The sequence below is a fragment of the Ailuropoda melanoleuca genome, chromosome 12 (assembly GCF_002007445.2).
Source record: "Ailuropoda melanoleuca isolate Jingjing chromosome 12, ASM200744v2, whole genome shotgun sequence".
NCBI classification, from domain to species: domain Eukaryota; kingdom Metazoa; phylum Chordata; class Mammalia; order Carnivora; family Ursidae; genus Ailuropoda; species Ailuropoda melanoleuca.
In genome coordinates, this window is record NC_048229.1 from 20,677,840 (window position 1) to 20,696,117 (window position 18,278).

The 18,278-nt window shown below is 43.5% G+C and overlaps 1 protein-coding gene and 1 pseudogene across 1 annotated transcript; both read left to right on the forward strand.

Annotated features, from left to right (window-relative positions):
* The first annotated feature begins 2,457 nt into the window (after positions 1–2,457).
* LOC100471172 lies at positions 2,458–3,045 on the forward strand (annotated as a pseudogene).
* A 7,932-nt stretch (positions 3,046–10,977) lies between these two features.
* XBP1 (X-box binding protein 1) lies at positions 10,978–16,589 on the forward strand. The gene is given in 6 exon segments (XM_034638163.1): positions 10,978–11,265; positions 12,204–12,300; positions 13,114–13,248; positions 14,987–15,022; positions 15,025–15,132; positions 15,440–16,589. Coding segments are annotated over 6 exon segments (1,161 nt in total). The 5' UTR covers positions 10,978–11,038; the 3' UTR covers positions 15,998–16,589.
* The last annotated feature ends 1,689 nt before the right edge of the window (positions 16,590–18,278 follow it).

The window sequence follows — 18,278 nt, forward strand, 5'->3', positions numbered from 1 at the left end:
TGCCTAGAACTTGTACTTATCCATTAGACTGAATGGCATTATGTGGCTATCCATAGCTTCAAGGGAGTCTGGAAGCTGAGTGAACACATTTTTCTTTCTTTTCTTTCTTCTTCTTTTTAAAGGTGTTATTTACTTATTTGACAAAGAAAGAGCACAAGCAGGGGGAGCAGCAGGCAGAGGGAGAGGGAGCAGGAGAAGCAGGCTCCCCTCTGAGCAAGGAGCCAGATGTAGGACTCGATCCCAGGACCCTGAGGTCATGACCTGAGCCGAAGGAAGACGCTTAACCGACTGAGCCACCCAGGCACCCCATATTGTTTTTCTTTTTTTTTTTTTTTTAAGATTTTTTTTTTTTTTTTNTTATTCGACAGAGATAGAGACAGCCAGCGAGAGAGGGAACACAGGCAGGGGGAGTGGGAGAGGAAGAAGCAGGCTCATAGCAGAGGAGCCTGATGTGGGGCTCGATTCCACAACGCTGGGATCACGCCCTGAGCTGAAGGCAGACGCTTAACCGCTGTGCCACCCAGGCGCCCCCCATGTTGTTTTTCTTAATAATGAAGAAAAATAGAAAGGATGTTGAGGAGATAACTAGAAATACTGCCTTAGTGTCTTAAAATGAGCACATTCCAGGCTTTTGTAATGAGCACATTCCAACCTTATGCTGAATTCTGCTTTTATTTATTTTTTAAAGATTTTATTTATTTACTTGACAGAGATAGAGACAGCCAGCGAGAGAGGGAACAAGCAGGGGGAGTGGGAGAGGAAGAAGCAGGCTCATAGAGGAGGAGCCTGATGTGGGGCTCGATCCCATAACGCCGGTATCATGCCCTGAGCCGAAGGCAGACGCTTAACCACTGTGCCACCCAGGCGCCCCTGAATTCTGCTTTTAAAAAAATGGTATGATGAGGGTGCCTGGATGGCTCAGTCAGTTAAGCATCTGCTTTTGGGCTTAGGTCATGATCTTGGGGTCCTCGGATCAAGCCCTGTTTCTCCCTCTCCTTCTGCTGCACCACTCCCACTCGTGCTCTCTCTGTCTCTCAAATAAATAAATAAAATCTTAAAAAAAAATAAAGCATATTGCAGACAACCTAACAGTTGAATAATCATTCAAAAAATATGTACTGAATGCCTACTACATGCTTGGGACTATATTAACCACAGACGACCAAAGGAGATTAACATATGACTTCTGCTTCCAATGAGCATGTTGAAGTCCAGTTGGAAAAAACATACACATGAACCAATGAAAAGTTGGGTGACCAGAAAGAGTTAAATAACCATCTGAAATAGCAACACAAGAAAACAGTACATTGCCAGTGGGGATGTAAAATGGTAAAACCAGTGTGGAAAACTGGCGGTTTCTAAAAAAGCTAAACCTACGCCTCCCACAGGATCTCACAATTTCACTCCTAGGTATTTAGTCAAGAGAAATGAAAATACAAAGATTTCTTTCACAAAAGATTTGTGCCCAAAGTTCACAGCAGCTTTATTCACAAAAGTCAAAACTTGGAAACAATTCCATTTCTAAACTTGTAACACAAGAGTAAAATGGGATCAGTCATGGGGATGAAAGGCACAGCATGCGGAGTATAGTCAGCGGTATTGTGATAGGGCTGTATGGTGACAGATGGTGGCTACACTTGTGGGGAGCACGGCACATGTACAGAATTGTCAATTGCTATGTTGTACACCTAAAACTAACATAACATGGGGTGTCAGTCACGCTTAAAAAGAAAGAGTAAAACGAGATCAAATTTTGGGAATGTTTCTAATTTGAATAAAAACATGTCCTTAGGGTACCTGGGTGGCTCAGTCGGTTAAGTGTCTGCCTTCGGCTTCGGCTCAGGTCGTGATCCCAGGGTCCTGGGATTGAGCCCCGCATCAAGCTCCCTGCTCAGTGGGGAGTCGGCTTCCCCCCTGCTTGTGATCTCTCTCACTCTCTCTCTCAAATAAATAAAATCTTTAAAAATAACTGTTCTCAGTTGAGAGTGTTAAACTCGTTAAACAAGAGAGCCATTAGACTGGGGTGACTTTAATGCATTAGTAGCCTATGTAAACAAAGTGAAACCTAAGGCTGTCATGCCTGGAGGTTAAGAAATCGAAACCTAAGGACAACAAATCACAAACGGCCTACTAGGCTTTCCCAATAAAGGCAACCCTTTTAAACTACAGCCAATCAAATGAGCCCTCGCTTTGCTGCTCCCTCTTCTCTCGAGAAGTCTTTCCCCAGCTTCTGTGGGTGGTGTGCTCCTAACCACTTCCGGTTTGGCACCAGCCTCTTCGATTTTTGCTCAAACTCAAAATTTTTAATATGCCTCAGTTTATCTTTCAACGGGAAGAAAGTTCTCCATTAGATCAAGCTTGTTACTTGCGCTAGTCACACCTTGTCTGTCTTCTCCAGCTGTGGTTTCCATGAGAGGTGTGTTTGTCTCCCGTCGTGACTGTGGCTATGTTGTTTTCACCATTAATTTTCAGGCTCTGTTTTGTACATTTCAAAATGATATTACCCACGGAGTGCGGGTCTGAATGCGCCTCTGACAGCGCTGGGGCAGAGCATGAACCACACTGGCCAGAGTCATGGCAGGACAGGTGTGTAGAAAGTTTCTTCCCCTCTTTGATCCAGTTTTAATTGAAAGGAGTGCAGCTGAAACTATAGCCAAAGGAGGCATTAGGCTTCCAGAAAAATCTCAAGAAGTGTTGCAAGCAACAGTAGTAGCTTGTTCGATCAGGCTTTAAAGGAAAAGGTGGGGAAAAAATAAAATAAAAAATAAAGGAAAGGGTGGAGAGATTCAACCAGTTAGTGGAGAAAGTTAGAGATACAGTTCTCCCAGAATATGGAGCCACCAAAATAGTTCTGGATGACACGGATTATTTCTTATCTAGAGATGATGACATTCTCAGAAAGTATGTAGACTGAAGTCATTATTGAAATGGCATGAAGGGGCGTGTGGGTGGCTCAGTGTGTTAAATGTCTACCTTCGGCTCAGGTCATGATCCCAGAGGCCTGGGATTGAGCCCCGTGTTGGGCTCCCAGCTCAGCAGGGAGTCTGCTTCTCCCTCTGCTGCTCCCCCTGCTTATGCTCTTTCTGTCAAATAAATTAAGAAAAAAAAAGAAAAAGAAAGGAAGAAAGGAAGAAAGGAAGGAAGAAAGGACGAAAGAAAGAAAGGACGAAAGAAAAGAAAGAAAGAAAGAAAGAAAGAAAGAAAGAAAGAAAGAAAGAAAGAAAGAAAGAAAGAAAAAGAAATGGCATAAAGTCGGGGCCCCTGGGTGGCTCAGTTGGTTAAGCATGTGCCTTCGGCTCAGGTCATGATCCTACGGTACTGGGATCAAGCCCCACCTCGGGCTCCCTGCTCAGCGGGGTGTCTGCTTCTCTCTCCCTCTGCCCCTACCCCTGCTTGTGCTCTCTCTTGCTTTTTCTCTCAAATAAATAAATAAAATCTTAAAAAGGAAAAGAAAAAGAAATGGCATCAAGTGAAGAGGCCCATTCCAGTGAAGTTGTGAAATCTTTCATCATGTAAATAATTTTCATGTCTCTCTTTTCTAATAAAAATGGTATCCAAAACAAAAAAGACCACAATGATGTTACCCTATTTATAAAGATCTATGGTATCTTCTGCCTTTAATTAACATGAAATGCCCTTCTTTGTCCTTTTTAATGCCTTCACCTTGAACACTACTTTGTCTCATACTAATATTGCCTCAGAGTCTTTCTTTCTTTCTTTTTTTTTTTTTTAAAGATTTTACTTATTTATTTAACAGAGATAGAGACAGCCAGTGAGAGAGGGAACACAAGCAGGGGGAGTGGGAGAGGGAAGAAGCAGGCTCATAGCAGAGGAGCCTGATGTGGGGCTCGATCCCATAACGCCGGGATCACGCCCTGAGCCGAAGGCAGACGCCTAACTGCTGTGCCACCCAGGCGCCCCCAGAGTCTTTCTTTCTTTGCCTGGTAAGCCCTTCTCCATTCTTAGGCTGCTCGCTTTTGTGTGTATGAACTGGAAACAGCATATAGCTAGATCTTGGATTTTTTCACTCAAAAGAGCCTTTCTCTTTTACAAAGGTAATATAATCCATTCACGTTTATTTTTTATTGCTTATATAATTGGCCTTGTTCTTACCATACTATTTCATGATTTGTACTTACTGTGTTTCTTGTGTTCTCCCTTTTCCTTGTAATTTCTGGAATGATTGTTTCTTGCTCGTCTGTCTCACTTGTTCTCACTCCTGTCCTGTCTTTGTCTTCCCTACTGTTTTAGTTCTTCTACCAGGGTCTTAAAATTTTTTGTTCACGTGGTCCCTAAAATAATTTAGTAAAACTATGTACCCCACATACATTTTAAATTTGACATCTAAAATTTCTCATCATAAGCTGAAACAGTTTCAAAGGATGGCATTTCTATTGCACCTAGGAATAGTGACATTCTAAAATAAAACGTCTTTGTATCATTCTTTTAAATGTGCCCAATGGAATCTTAATACCATAGTTATTTGCCAATCATCATCGCACATTTTAAAATATGAGCTGAGAAAAAAAAATAATAAAATACGAGCTGAGGATTTTTATCAAGAATGGCTGGCTGGAGTGGAGGGTTGGTACGTTCCAGGTCTGAGGATTCAACTAGCCATTGCTAATGGAGTGGTTACAAATATTTGCATACCTGAGAACTTAGCGATAAGTAACCATGTTGAGGTTAGTGGGAGCCTGCTTTCTTATTCTTAATTGAGTTAAAATTATGAAAAGAGGGAAGGTTAGAATAAACTCTTTGGTGTTGAATTGGTTGGGGTTATTGGTGTGGACTCATGAGCTTTTAATATAGACAGATTGATATAAAAATAGGTTTAGGGGTGCCTGCGTGGCACAGCGGTTAAGCATCTGCCTTTGGCTCAGGGCGTGATCCCGGCGTTATGGGATCAAGCCCCACATCAGGCTCCTCCTCTATGAGCCTGCTTCTTCCTCTCCCACTCCCCCTGCGTGTTCCCTCTCTCGCTGGCTGTCTCTATCTCTGTCGAATAAAGAAATTAAAAAATCTTAAAAATAAATAAATAAATAAATAAATAAATAAATAAATAAATAAAAATAGGTTTAAATGTACACAAGTCTATCTTTTTCTATATCTCTCTCTATATGTGGATAGGCATACACATGCACATAAATTATATTTCCTAGTTCTATCCACTGAGACAACCCAGAAACAATGATACCCCAGAGCAATGAGCACGCCTAGTGCCCATATCTTTGTCACTAAATATCATTCTCCACTAAAAGGAGTCGGTGCTCGTTGGAGAAATGGCCAGTTCCAAGCATGGACCTGGGAAAGAGTGAGTCTGGAATTTCTCTTTCTACCAAAAAATAAAAAAACATGATCAAAAAGTGATTGGAACACGTCAGAGAGGACACATGTCAAAAAGAGGCTCCCATACATGCTACAACATAGTCTTGAAGACATTATGCTATGCGAAACGAATCAGACACAAAAGGACAAATATTGTGTAATTCCACTTATATGAGCTATCTAGAATAGACAAATTCATAGAGACAGAAAACAGAGAATACAGAATAGAGGTAGTTAGGGGCTGGGAGGATGCGGGAATGGAGAGTTATTGCTTCATGGACACAGAGTTTCTGCTTGGGATGATGAAAGAGTTCTAGAGATGGATGGTGGTGATGGCTTTCTGACAATGTGGAGGTACTTAAGGACACTGAATTCTATGCCTAAAAGTGGTTATGATGGTAGATTTTATGTAATGTACATTTTACCACAATTTATAAAGGGGGGTTCTCGGGGCACTTGGGTGTCTCAGTCAGTTAAATGTCTGACTCTAAGTTTTGGCTCAGGTCATGATCTCAGGGTCGTGGGATCAAGCCCGGAACCGAGCCCTGCGTCAAGCTCCACGCTCGGCACAGAGTCTGCTTGTCCCTCTCCCCCCCCCCTGCCCCTACCCCCACTCTCTTTCTTTCTCTCTCAAGTAAATAAATAAAAATCTTTTATTTTTTAAATTTTTAAAATTTTTTAAAAAAGATTTTATTTATTTATTTGACACAGAGACACCCAGTGAGAGAGAGACAAGCAGGGGGAGTGGGAGAGGAAGAAGCAGCCTCCCAGCAGAGGAGCCTGATGTGGGGCTCGATCCCAGAACGCCGGGATCACGCCCTGAGCTGAAGGTAGACGCTTAATGACTGAGCCACCCAGGTGCCCCTAAATAAAATCTTTTAAAGAGGGGCTTTCATTGGCCAAGTCTGAGACAGTTCGAGAATCAAAATAAATAATTAAGTAATAGACTTCTTTAACTTTTAATAATTTTTAAAGTAAAATAGGACTTTATGAGTTGATAATTATATGAACAAATAAATAAATAAATAAATAAGGGAAAGTTCTACTTCACAGTAAAATTCCAAGTAATAAATGCAGAAGTAATGATGGAATTAGGAAATCACTATTTGCTATTCAATATAGTAACAATTAATTTAGGCAAGAATCATCAATGGATCTTAAAACTGGTAGGTGAAAGTCAAATGAGAAACAGGATAGGTAGATATCTTAAAATATCTTTCTACAGAATACTTACATATTTTTTAAAAGATATTCTTTATTTATTTGAGACAGAGGGACAGAGCATGAGCAGGGGGGAGGAGGCAGAGGGAGAGGGAGAAGCAGGCTCCCCCTAAGCGGGAAGCCTGATGCAGAGCTGGATTCCAGGACCCCGAGATCATGACCTGAGCCGAAGGCAGACACTTAACAACTGAGCCACCCAGGCGCCCCTACGAAATACTTATTATTAATAAGTACAATACTTAATAATTTTGCAGTGGAGAAACTTAGCAGATACCATTTAAACCAATTGATAAAAGTTAATATCACTAGTTATGGGACAAACTGACATCATGTGCCTCCTGATACACAGCAACATGCATAAATCATGAGGTAACATCAGAAAACCCAAAGTGAGGGACATTCTACAACTGTGATTGACTTGTGCATTTCAAAAATGTCAAGGTCAGAAAAGACAAGAAGACCAAGAAACTGTTCCCAATGAAAGGAGCTCTAATAACAATTAAAATTAGTACAAATTTTATAAAATTTTTCAAAACAATATACGTTCCAAGTTTTGGTATATAATTGTTAAACAGAGAGAGTAAAGTGATTTTGGAAATGTATCTTTGGATTCATGTATCAATGGATTAATAGTACTTACTACGAGAATGGGACAGCCAGGTTTTGGCATTAATTTTATTCCTTTTTTAATTTTTTCATTTCTAAAAAAGATGCCAGTGCCCCAAAACAATGTTCACATAACTAAGTGGATGGGGAGGGAAAGCATTTTGTTATAATAATGTCCTTCAATTGTTTGTACATCTTTCAAGTTAGAAGCCGAGTCACACAGTGATCTATCATCAAAAATAATTCTATTGTGGGGCACCTGGGTGGCGCAGTCGTTAAGCGTCTGCCTTCGGCTCAGGGCGTGATCCCGGTGTTAGGGATCGAGCCCCACATCAGGCTCCTCCGCTAAGAGCCTGCTTCTTCCTCTTCCACTCCCCCTGCTTGTGTTCCCTCTCTCGCTGGCTGTTTCTGTCAAATAAATACAAATATTTTTTTTTAAATTCTATTGAACTCTCAGCTGATAATTCAATTTTTTCTTCCATCAATTTTATTGAAAACAAAGAATAGAACCAATGCAGTTGGAAAGGGATTGGATATTCACTGATGAGGGTCACTTCCTTTCTCAATACCATCCCTAATAGCTAGACTGGCCTATTTGCTTGCATGCCCAGAGATTTTTCTTTTCCTCTATCTTTTAAAAAAAAGATTTTATTTTTAAGTAGTCTCTACACCCAACGTGGGGCTCAAACTCACAACCCTGAGATCAAGAGTCACATGGTCTTCTGACTGAGCCAGCCAGGTACTCCTCCCCCCACCCTCCCACCATAGCACACTTTTATTCCCTTCCTTCTCTTCACCTGTGCCATCTCCCACACTGATATCATATAGACCAGTGCTATCCAACAGAAACAGAATGCAAGCCACTTGTATGATTTTTTAAAAAGATTTTATTTATTTTATTTGACAGAGACAGCCAGTGAGAGAGGGAACATAAGCAGCGGGAGTGGCAGAAGAAGAAGCAAGCTTCCAGCAGAGCAGGGAGCCCGATGCGGGGCTCGATCCCAGGACCCTGGGATCATGCCCTGAGCTGAAGGCAGACACTTAACGACTGAGCCACCCAGGCGCCCCCACTTGTATGATGTAAAGTTTTCTAGTAGCCAATTAAAAAAAACAGGCAAAACCAATTTCTAAAAAGCTGTTTAGTGGTGCCTAGTTGGCTCAGTCGGTTAAGCATCTGACTCTTGATCTCAGTTCAGGTCTTGATTTCTGGGTCATAGTTCAAGCCCCATGCTGGGCTCCATGCAGGGCATGGAACCTACTTAAAAATAAAATAAAAATTTGGGGCGCCTGGGTGGCGCAGTCGTTAAGCGTCTGCCTTCGGCTCAGGGCGTGATCCCAGCGTTCCGGGATAGAGCCCCACATCAGGCTCCTCTGCTGGAAGCCTGCTTCTTCCTCTCCCACTCCTCCGCTTGCGTTCCCTCTCTCGCTGGCTGTCTATCTCTGTCAAAATAAATAAATAAAAATCTTTAAAAAATAAAATAAAATAAAAATTTTAAAAAGTAGTTTAACTAAAAATAGCAAACGTACTATCACTTCAACATATAATCAATATAAAAAAGGATCAACAAGATATTTTACATTCTCTTGTTTTCATACTAAGTCTTCAAACCGAGTGTGTATTTCACGTTTGAAGCACATTTTAGCTCAGCCTAGCCACATTTCAGGTGCTCAATAGCCACATGTGGTTAACAGCTACCACATTAGAGCAGTTTTTGAATTTTAGTTTCAGATTATATAACTGGGTTTTGTTTTGTTTTACATTGACATTTATTTTGATTTAATGACCTACGGCTTCTCATCACTGTTTCTTGCATTTCACAAAGTCTAAGAACTTTGTGTTTTATGTAACTCTTATCACAAGTGCCTAGTAAATGTTTTAAAATAGTAATGGCACCTGATGCAAGAATTATCAGATTACTCTTAACAAAGAGGATATGTAACTGTTCAAAGGTTTGGAGTTGAGCGTTAGAGACTTCATGGATAGTAACCTGCATTAGATCAAATTACTGTTTTTGATCATAATTTTAAATGTTTATCAAAAAGATAAAAGCCATGAAAACAAAGCTGGGGGAGTCAATTTCAACATTCCATTTCTACCCCATTAACCAAGACCAAAACGCAATCCATCTACCTTTTCTCCTCCGCCCCAGCACCTTGTGCCTTCTCCACATGGTTACTCATGTACACAGGGCTGCACTAAAGGGCTTCATGGCATTTTCTTTTTATGCCTACAGGATTTAAATTTTAGCTTCTCTAGGACTTCTTACAGAGCACCATTCTCTTGGTGTTCACAAATGGTAACTTAATAAAAGTTTGCATGACAGTAACGTGACTTTTCTCAGAACCTCTTACAGCTTTCTATAAAGATGTAGGTCTCAACCAGAAGGCACTCCAAAGACTTCTTCCAAAGTTCTCAGAGGCCAGGAGTCTCCCATCCCAGGAGGCACATTAGGACCTGGAGAGCTCCGGGCTGATGAGACTTAGAAAGGAAGCAGTCTTCATGTCCTTTGGTGTCTCTGACCACCCCACCTCTTATCCAGTCCGCTGAAGCAGCGTGCGCTCAGGACGCCCTCAGTTTTCGATAGTCACTGGTTTAGCTCTGTCAGCTTGGAGGAAGAAAGTACCGGCAGCAGACTCACGACCCAATCCTGGGAATAACAGAAATTGTGCCCCTTTAAAGGGCCTGTGTTTCAACAGACGGAGTTGATTTAGTTCCCTCTTCCCATCCTGCTTCCTCCCCACCAAAATATAATTGAAGAACAAATCTGACTTAATGACACTGAAAAATTACCTAGAACAATCCTGTCTTTTCACTTTTTGTCTATTTTCAACCACCAGGTAGGAGTTGTACTAATCTTTGCGTCCCTGGAACCTAGTACAGTGCTATGCCCAGAGGAAGCAATAACTACTTGTTAAAGAAAGTATCACTTTGTAATTCTAGGGAATTTCACATTTTGTAATTTGCTTCAAAAAAAGTGAACAGAGCGGGGGAGGGCGCTCATCGGATTGCTCCATTCTAATATCCTTGGGCCTAAATTGCTCCCTAGCTGCCAGGGCTGGAGCCTCGAACTTCCCCGCGTGCCAGGGGGCGGAGGGTAGACCCCGGGACCCTCGTTTTAACGTGAAATGAAAAAAGTATGCTCGTGGTGGACAATTTAGAAATGCAAATTAAAATTACATTACATGTATTCCTACCACTTGGAGATCACAACACCTCGGTTTATGAAATCCTCACTAAGAGCCATGCCTAGTTTTTAAAACGCGCGATTTCACTTCGTAAAGACTCTTATTTCCCGGAATTTCTTTGCAGGCTTTTTTCTCATCCAAGGCCCGACTGGCTGGCGCTCTCTCTCTCGCGCGCTCTCTCTCTCTCTCTCTCTCTCTCTCTCTCTCTCTCTCTCGACTACCCGCTCCGCTCGAGGCCCGATGTGGCGCTCGAGATAAAATGTGGTGGGGCAGCGGTGACAACCATCTGTCAATCTCGGTATAAAGTCATCAGTCTGGAAATCTCTCCGTCTGGCATTAGACTCAGTCGTTCTGGGTGGAAAGGCGTCAGCCTAGGGGGTAAAATCCGTCCGAGGAGGAAACTCCGCCGGGCTCCGAACCCTTCCTGAGGAGCCGTGCAGTCCCCAGGCTCTCCAGGGTCCCCAACCCCGGATCCTGCCGGTCTCCCCCACCGCCCCTCCTCCCCCGCCAGCGGCCGCCACGCTGGACGCCCCGGCCCCACCCCCTCAGGGCCCGCCGGACCAATGGACGCCGAGAGCCGCCATGCGTCACGCGTCACTGGCCAATCGCCGAGGGCCACGACCGTAGAAAGCCTGGGTGCGGCGGGGCCCGCCCGGCGGACGGCGGCGGCGCGCGCTGGTGTAGACACGCACGGGCCATGGTGGTGGTGGCACCCGCGCAGAGCCCGGCCGCCGGGGCCCCCAAAGTGCTGCTTCTGTCCGGCAAGCCCGCCGCCGCCACCGGAGCCCCGGCCGGCCGGACTCTGCCACTCATGGTGCCGGGCCAGCGAGGGGCCAGCCCGGAGGCGGCGAGCGGGGGGCCGCCCCAGGCGCGCAAGCGACAGCGCCTCACGCACCTGAGCCCCGAGGAGAAGGCGCTGCGGAGGTGGGCGAGGGTCGGGGCGCGGACCCTGAGGGCGACGGGCGAGGGGCTGGGACCCGGATCCGAAGCCGGGCGCTGACCGCCTGCCGCGCTCGGGCGCCCGCGGCCTGGCCGGTGGGGTGCCAGCGTGGCGCGGGGCGGGGCGGGGCAGGAAGTCGGGAGTCCCGGGCTGCCCAGGCCTTTGTTATCCCCCTTTTTTTTCAGTCTCATTAGAGATGCGTAGAGCTGGGTGTTCGCGCACTTGGGTTCCAGGACCTCTTGTTAGGTGGCCACAAACCCGTCATTCAGCTTTTCTGCATTTGGGCAGTGGCATGGACTCGATTGACCTACTTTTTTGGAGGGGCACGGAGCCGAAATGACAGTTGTCGAAAGGGCTGTGAGCTCTGTGAGGCTCACTAGTCAAACTTGGTCCCCGCGCCCTTAAAAATGGTATCTATTCATGAGGTCGTTGGAAAGATCGAGTGAGAAATGCCTAGTAGCCAGTTGTCGGTAAATGTACTTTTGTGATCACAGTGCCTTTTGTGATTTAAGTGCCTCCTTGAGCAGACACCAGGCCCAGCCGCCCGAGACTGCCCAGGATGTCAGCCTTTATTGTCCTCTCCTTTATTTGAGTTATACGGGGGAGTAAAAATGGGAGGAGGAAATCTCTTATGATGCAACATGAGTAGTATTTGTGTCCAGCGTCCTTGCTGTGGCCGGGATGCGACGGGGGTGTGGATGACGCAGTATGGGGGAGAATGAAGCAGTTCTTCAAGCCAGATCCACGAAAGGCTCTATTTTTTTTATTTTGTTTTGTTTTATTGAGGGGAGGAGCCTGGAGTGTATTTTACCTCAGTGTACCTGATATTGTAAATGAAAATGAAAGTACCAGCTGGCCAGGTTCTCAAAGATATACATAAGGTTTGAGATGACTTAGTGTGGTATGTCCCCTTTGTTCTTAGGAAACTGAAAAACAGAGTAGCAGCCCAGACTGCCAGAGACCGAAAGAAAGCTCGAATGAGTGAGCTGGAACAGCAAGTGGTAGATTTGGAGGAAGAGGTAAAAATACTTAAGGTCAAACTCTTACCTTTATTTCTTGTATATTCTTCCTTGGTGAATGTCCTGATGTTTGCTGCCCATCCCAAGTTGTTTCTGTCTCTTTAGAATACAATTGAACAGTTAATTAAAAATTAAACTAAAAAAAAAATTAAACGAATCTAAATTAGGGTAGATAGGTAATTAAGTGGTGGAACTTGATGAGAGCAGAAGTGGTTGACCCTCTGGCATTTGGTGCCAGATCTGTCTCAAAGCTGGTGAATTACAACATTACAACGTTTATCAAGTTAGTACTAAGAAATTCGTAAAAGCAGATGGAAAATCGTTGCTTAAACCTGAGACCCTTCCTGGCTTGGCCAAAAGTCCACTAACGGTTCCCTTTCCCTTCTAGGGCCCACTTATTACCTAATGTTAAATTGTTGCCAGCTACACATCTTGAATACATAAGGATTCCATACACCCACACTTTTTTAACATATTTTGATTTTATGGTCCATCATTACCACTTCTGTTAATTCAAGATAGGAATTTTTTTTTTTCTGGCCATCATACCTAAATTAAAGCCACGAGTCACCCTTTGCTGAGGTCTATATTGGTAGTTGGAAACATTGTCATTTGTGACCCCACCACATGGCACTTGTTTTTCATAACTATGACCTTTCCTTCGAATACCTACTGTGAACCAACCGTGTAAGCAGAGTTTTCCAAAAGGACAAGGAGAAGGGAAGGAAAACAACCCTGGTGAAACATCCTGAGGTGGATTCTTAAGTGAAAGAAGTGGATGTTTTAATAGCTTCTTCTTGAACTTACTTCCAGAACCAAAAACTTTTGTTAGAAAATCAGCTTTTAAGAGAGAAAACTCATGGCCTTGTAATTGAGAACCAGGAGCTAAGACAGCGCTTGGGAATGGATGCCCTGGGTACTGAAGAGGAGGCGGAGACCCAGACCAAGGTAAGTCAATTCATTTGTCTATGCCTCCTATGTGAGAATTGGTTCTAAGTGACATGACTCCTTAATGACACTTACTGATTTTTCAGCTGTGTAGTGAATAGTACTAAATCCTAATAATTAAAGTAAGTTACACAGCTAAGAGCAAGTACTAACAAATATCATAGCCAACAAGATGTACCATGTCAGTGTTAAAAAGAACCAGAAAAAGAGAGCCAGTCAAATCTAACTGAATGCTACTAAAACTTGTAGAAGTTCTTTGATGAATATGAATGAGTAGGGAAAGGATTTACTGTGTTAGTGACACCCCTCTGACAGAAGGTGATATGGGCTTTAATGCACAGACATGGCAAATTTATTGATAGCACTTAAGTGGTTGACAGTAGGGCAGTTCTACTCTGTGAAGGTAATGTTCAGAACAAACTTAAAAAATTACTGGGGCGCCTGGGTAGCGCAGTCGTTAAGCGTCTGCCTTCGGCTCAGGGCGTGATCCCGGCGTTCCGGGATCGAGTCCCACATCGGGCTCCTCCGCTGGGAGCCTGCTTCTTCCTCTCCCACTCCCCCTGCTTGTGTTCCCTCTCTCACTGTCTGTCTCTCTGTCACATAAATAAAATAAAAATCTTTAAAAAAAAAAAAAAAGAAAGAAAAAAAGAAAAAAAAAAAACTTAAAAAATTGCTGTCCAAAAAGACTTGGGGCCTAAAATTCACTATGGAACTTTATTAAGAAAACTATTATGGGGGCGCCTGGGTGGCTCAGTCAGTTAAACGTCTGTCTTTGGCTCAGGTCATGGTCTCAGGGTCCTGGGATGGAGCCCTGCATCAGGCTCCCTGTTCAGTGGGGAGTCTGCTTCTCCCTCTGCTGTTCCCCCTGCTTGTGTTCTCTCACTCTCTGTCAAATAAATAAATAAATAAAATTTTTGAAAAAGAAAAGAGAAAATTATTACGGAGGGGCGCCTACCTAGCTCAGTTGCTGGAGCATGAGACTCGATCTCAGGGTTGTGAGTTCGGCCCCACTTTGGGTGTAGAGATTACTTATAGTAAAATCTTATTTTTTTCTTTTTAAGATTTTATTGAAGAGAGAGCATGAGTGGGGGAGGGAGGGGCATAGGGAGAGGGAGAAGCAGACTCCCTGCTGAGCAGGGAGCCCAGTGTAGGGCTCCATCCGAGGACCGAGATCATGACCTGAGCTAAAGGCAGACACTTAACCGACTGAACCACCCAGGCGTCCCTAAAAGTAAAACCTTAAACAAAACAAAACATTATTATGGAGAATATCATTGAAGATATTATTTAAGAATATCAGTCCTTCCTGGGGCGCCTTTGGCTCAGGGCGTGATCCCGGCGTTATGGGATTGAGCCCCACATCAGGCTCCTCCGCTGTGGGCCTGCTTCTTCCTCTCCCACTCCCCCTGCTTGTGTTCCCTCTCTCGCTGGCTGCCTCTATCTCTGTCGAATAAATAAATAAAATCTTTTAAAAAAAAAAAATATCAGTCCTTCCTGAATCTTTGCTTAGCGTAAAGATGTTTCATTGCTTAGAAAATGACAGAAGTTAGTCTTCCCTCTCTTTTCTCCTCTCCTCTAAAGAGGACTCAATAAAATGGAAATAAGGGAAAGGAAAGATTTCAGCTCTAAAGAATAGTTTCCAGCTTTTTTGAAAGTTGAGAATCACAGCTGCCTGGTGAGCATTTCCTTGAGGACTCTGCAGTTGGAGCTGTTTATTGATGTTGGTCTTTCTTCCCAGGGGAATGGAGCGAGGCCGGTGGCCGGGTCTGCTGAGTCCGCAGCACTCAGACTACGTGCACCTCTGCAGCAGGTGCAGGCCCAGTTGTCACCCCCCCAGAACCTCTCCCCATGGATTCTGACAGTGTTGACTCTTCAGACTCTGAGGTAGGGGTTTTTTGAATTTAGTAAAGAGCTGTATAACTAGTTAATGCCATCTGTTTGATGTCTGACATTCCCAATCAGAGGAGGGCAGAAGTTAGTTTTGGTTGGGTTACAGGTGAGCATCGACTGCCTTCCTATCTCCAGGTAATTTTAGGATATAGAGTGAGGTATATAGATAAATGGGTCTGTGGATTTTGGAGGTCATCCTTTCGTGATTAATTTACATTGGGGGACCTAGGATAAAGTATTCCAGGAAAATTTTCAGTGCATTCTGATGGTTGGATTCCATTTAATTTTTTGCCTCTTGCAGTCTGATATCCTGTTGGGCATTCTGTTCAACTTGGATCCAGTCATGTTCTTCAGATGTCCTTCCCCAGAGTCTCCCAGCCTGGAGGAGCTCCCAGAAGTCCACCCAGAAGGACCCAATTCCTTACCGGCCTCCCCTTCTCCGTCACTGGGGACGTCATCAGCCAAGCTGGAAGCCATTAATGAACTGATTCGTTTTGACCATGTATATACCAAGCCCCTAGTCTTAGAGATACCCTCTGAGACAGAGAGCCAAGCTAATGTGGTAGTGAAAATTGAGGAAGCACCTTTCAGCCCCTCAGAGAAAGATCACCCTGAATTCACTGTCTCAGTGAAGGAAGAACTTGCAGAAGATGACTTCATTCCAGAGCTGGGCACCTCAGATCTACTTGCATCCAGCCACTGCCTGAAGCCATCTTCCTGTCTACTGGATGCTTATAGTGACTGTGAATATGAGGGCTCCCCTTCTCCCTTCAGTGACATGTCCTCTCTGCTTGGTGTAGACCATTCTTGGGAGGACACTTTTGCCAATGAACTTTTTCCCCAGCTGATTAGTGTCTAAGGAATGATCCAGTGCTGTTACCCTTCTCCTTGACCATTATATTGCCTGGAAGATAGCAGAGAAGCATGTGCTTCATTTAAAAAAGCCAAAGTAGAGGGTGTACAGTCCTAGGGAATTCCTCTAAAGTATTTGTCAGTTCAAACAGTATAGGTCACCCCAAGTATTGTCTTTTTGTCATCCAGCAGTCCAAGGTACTCAGATATATTACTATAATCCAGAATTACAGTTTTTGAGGTTGTACCTTTAAGGGCAGTAGTTTGCCCTAAAATTTTATGTAAGGGTCATTGGATAAGTGTCTTAGACATGGAATTTAGGAGTGGCCCTTTAACATTTCTTTTCCCCCTTCCTGGCATCCCAGGCTTGCCTCCGATTTTAGGTCCTTTAGTTTGCTTCTGCAAGCAGAGAACACCTACCTGAGGGGGCTCCTTTCCCTCATGTACAGTTCAAGTAAAGATCAAGAATCTTTTGTAAAACTATGGAAATTTACTATGTAAATGCTTGATGGAATCTTTCCCTGCTAGTGAACTTTTGGAAGGTGCTTTCTCCATTTATTTAAAACTACCTGTGCAATTAAAAAGTGCAATGCAGTGTCTTTGTTCTTTGGTAAGCCTTACTGTTTTCTAGGTGGTCCACTGTTTGCCATGAGAATGCTTTATCCAACTTCAGTGAGCATGCCACTTTTTAAAGGATTTTCCCCCTTAGTTACTGCCTGCTTCAGTTTCTGGCTGCTATAAGTGATACAATCTGCTCTTTGAGCAGTTATGTATTTCTGAGAGTTTCTTTAGCCTAACTGGCCAGTATCACAGACTAGTAAGTGGCAGAGCTAGAACGCTTAACCATTATTTTGCTATACCATCTTATGTTAAGACAAGGACGTACCATTAAATATCAAGATTCTCTTGCCATTATTATAGGGATTAAGAACATTTTCTAGACTCAAAACTCCCTGGGTTTAACTCTGCCAACTGGCTAGTCAGGTAACCCTGGACATGTAATATCACTTCCTCACCTTTAAAGGGGGAGAATAGTCAATCTCTCTCTAAAGGTTGCTAGAGGATTCAGAGAGATGATGCATTATAAGCTCTTGGTAAATGTACACTTACCAGGCACCATCCCAAGCACTCAGAAGTTAGCTCTTCCCCTAATCCACTTTGGAGAGAGATTAATCTTACAGATTTATATATCCTCTAGAACTTGTTTCACAGAAGAGTGAACCTATTCAATAAAAAATCTGACACATCAATATTATCCCAAAACTACAGAAATGATAACCTCATTATCCTCCATGTGCATCTTTTCCTCAGGACTCTTCTTACAAGATACTGGACTTCCCTCATTTATAGACATTGCACCTATACCAGGATCCTATGCCAGTATTAAGACTACCACCATAGAGGTAGGAGTGAGTGAGTACAGACAAAAGGTAGGATTCAAAAAATCCCGAGTTGCAAGACAAAGCAGGCTGCACTTTCAGCCAAGTACAGAGGAGTATGTTTGGTATGACTGGAGGCATGTCCACAAGACAGCCTAAAATCCCTGGTCACTAAAGCCAGAGCTCAATCCTAGTTCTTGGCAATGCAAGTTTACTTAGGCTCAGGGTTTTTTTTTTTTAATTTATTTTTCTTAGTAATCTCTCCACCCAACGTGGGTCTCAAACTCACAACCTGAGTTCAAGTCTCACACTCTTCCGATTGAGCCAGCCAGGTACCCCTAGGCTGCTTCTATATCGTAAATGTATAGACAGCCTCCAGCTGTCCCCGTGATTAAAAATCTCATCACCTGATTTTCTATAACTGAAAACTGAAGTGCTGGAAATCTATTTAGGGATTGTCTAAGCAAATGCAATTACAGAGGCATTTTAGCCACTCTCAATAGCAGAAGCATCTGGAGACTGAGGCTCAAATAATTTACATTCAATGACATCACATGAAAGAGGCAGCTGTACCAACAGGGATAACACATAGGACGTATATAACCTGTGTCAGTCATTGGGGTTTTCATTTCCTGCACAGATGGGTGAAAATGACTAAACACTGCTCAGCCTTGAGAAAACACCTGGTATTTAAGGACATCTTATTGAAACAAACTGGTCAGAAATAAAATTCAAGATCCTTTCCTGGAAAACCAAACCAAGATTTCTATTAAGTGCAGAGGATTGTCCATAAGTGAAACAATCAGGTGACAAATGTCTGCACACCATTTCCCTAGGCCTTGTAACATCAACCTATGTATGCTTCCTTGCTTTTCTACTAGGTATGCTACTGAGCAGACACAAAGTAAG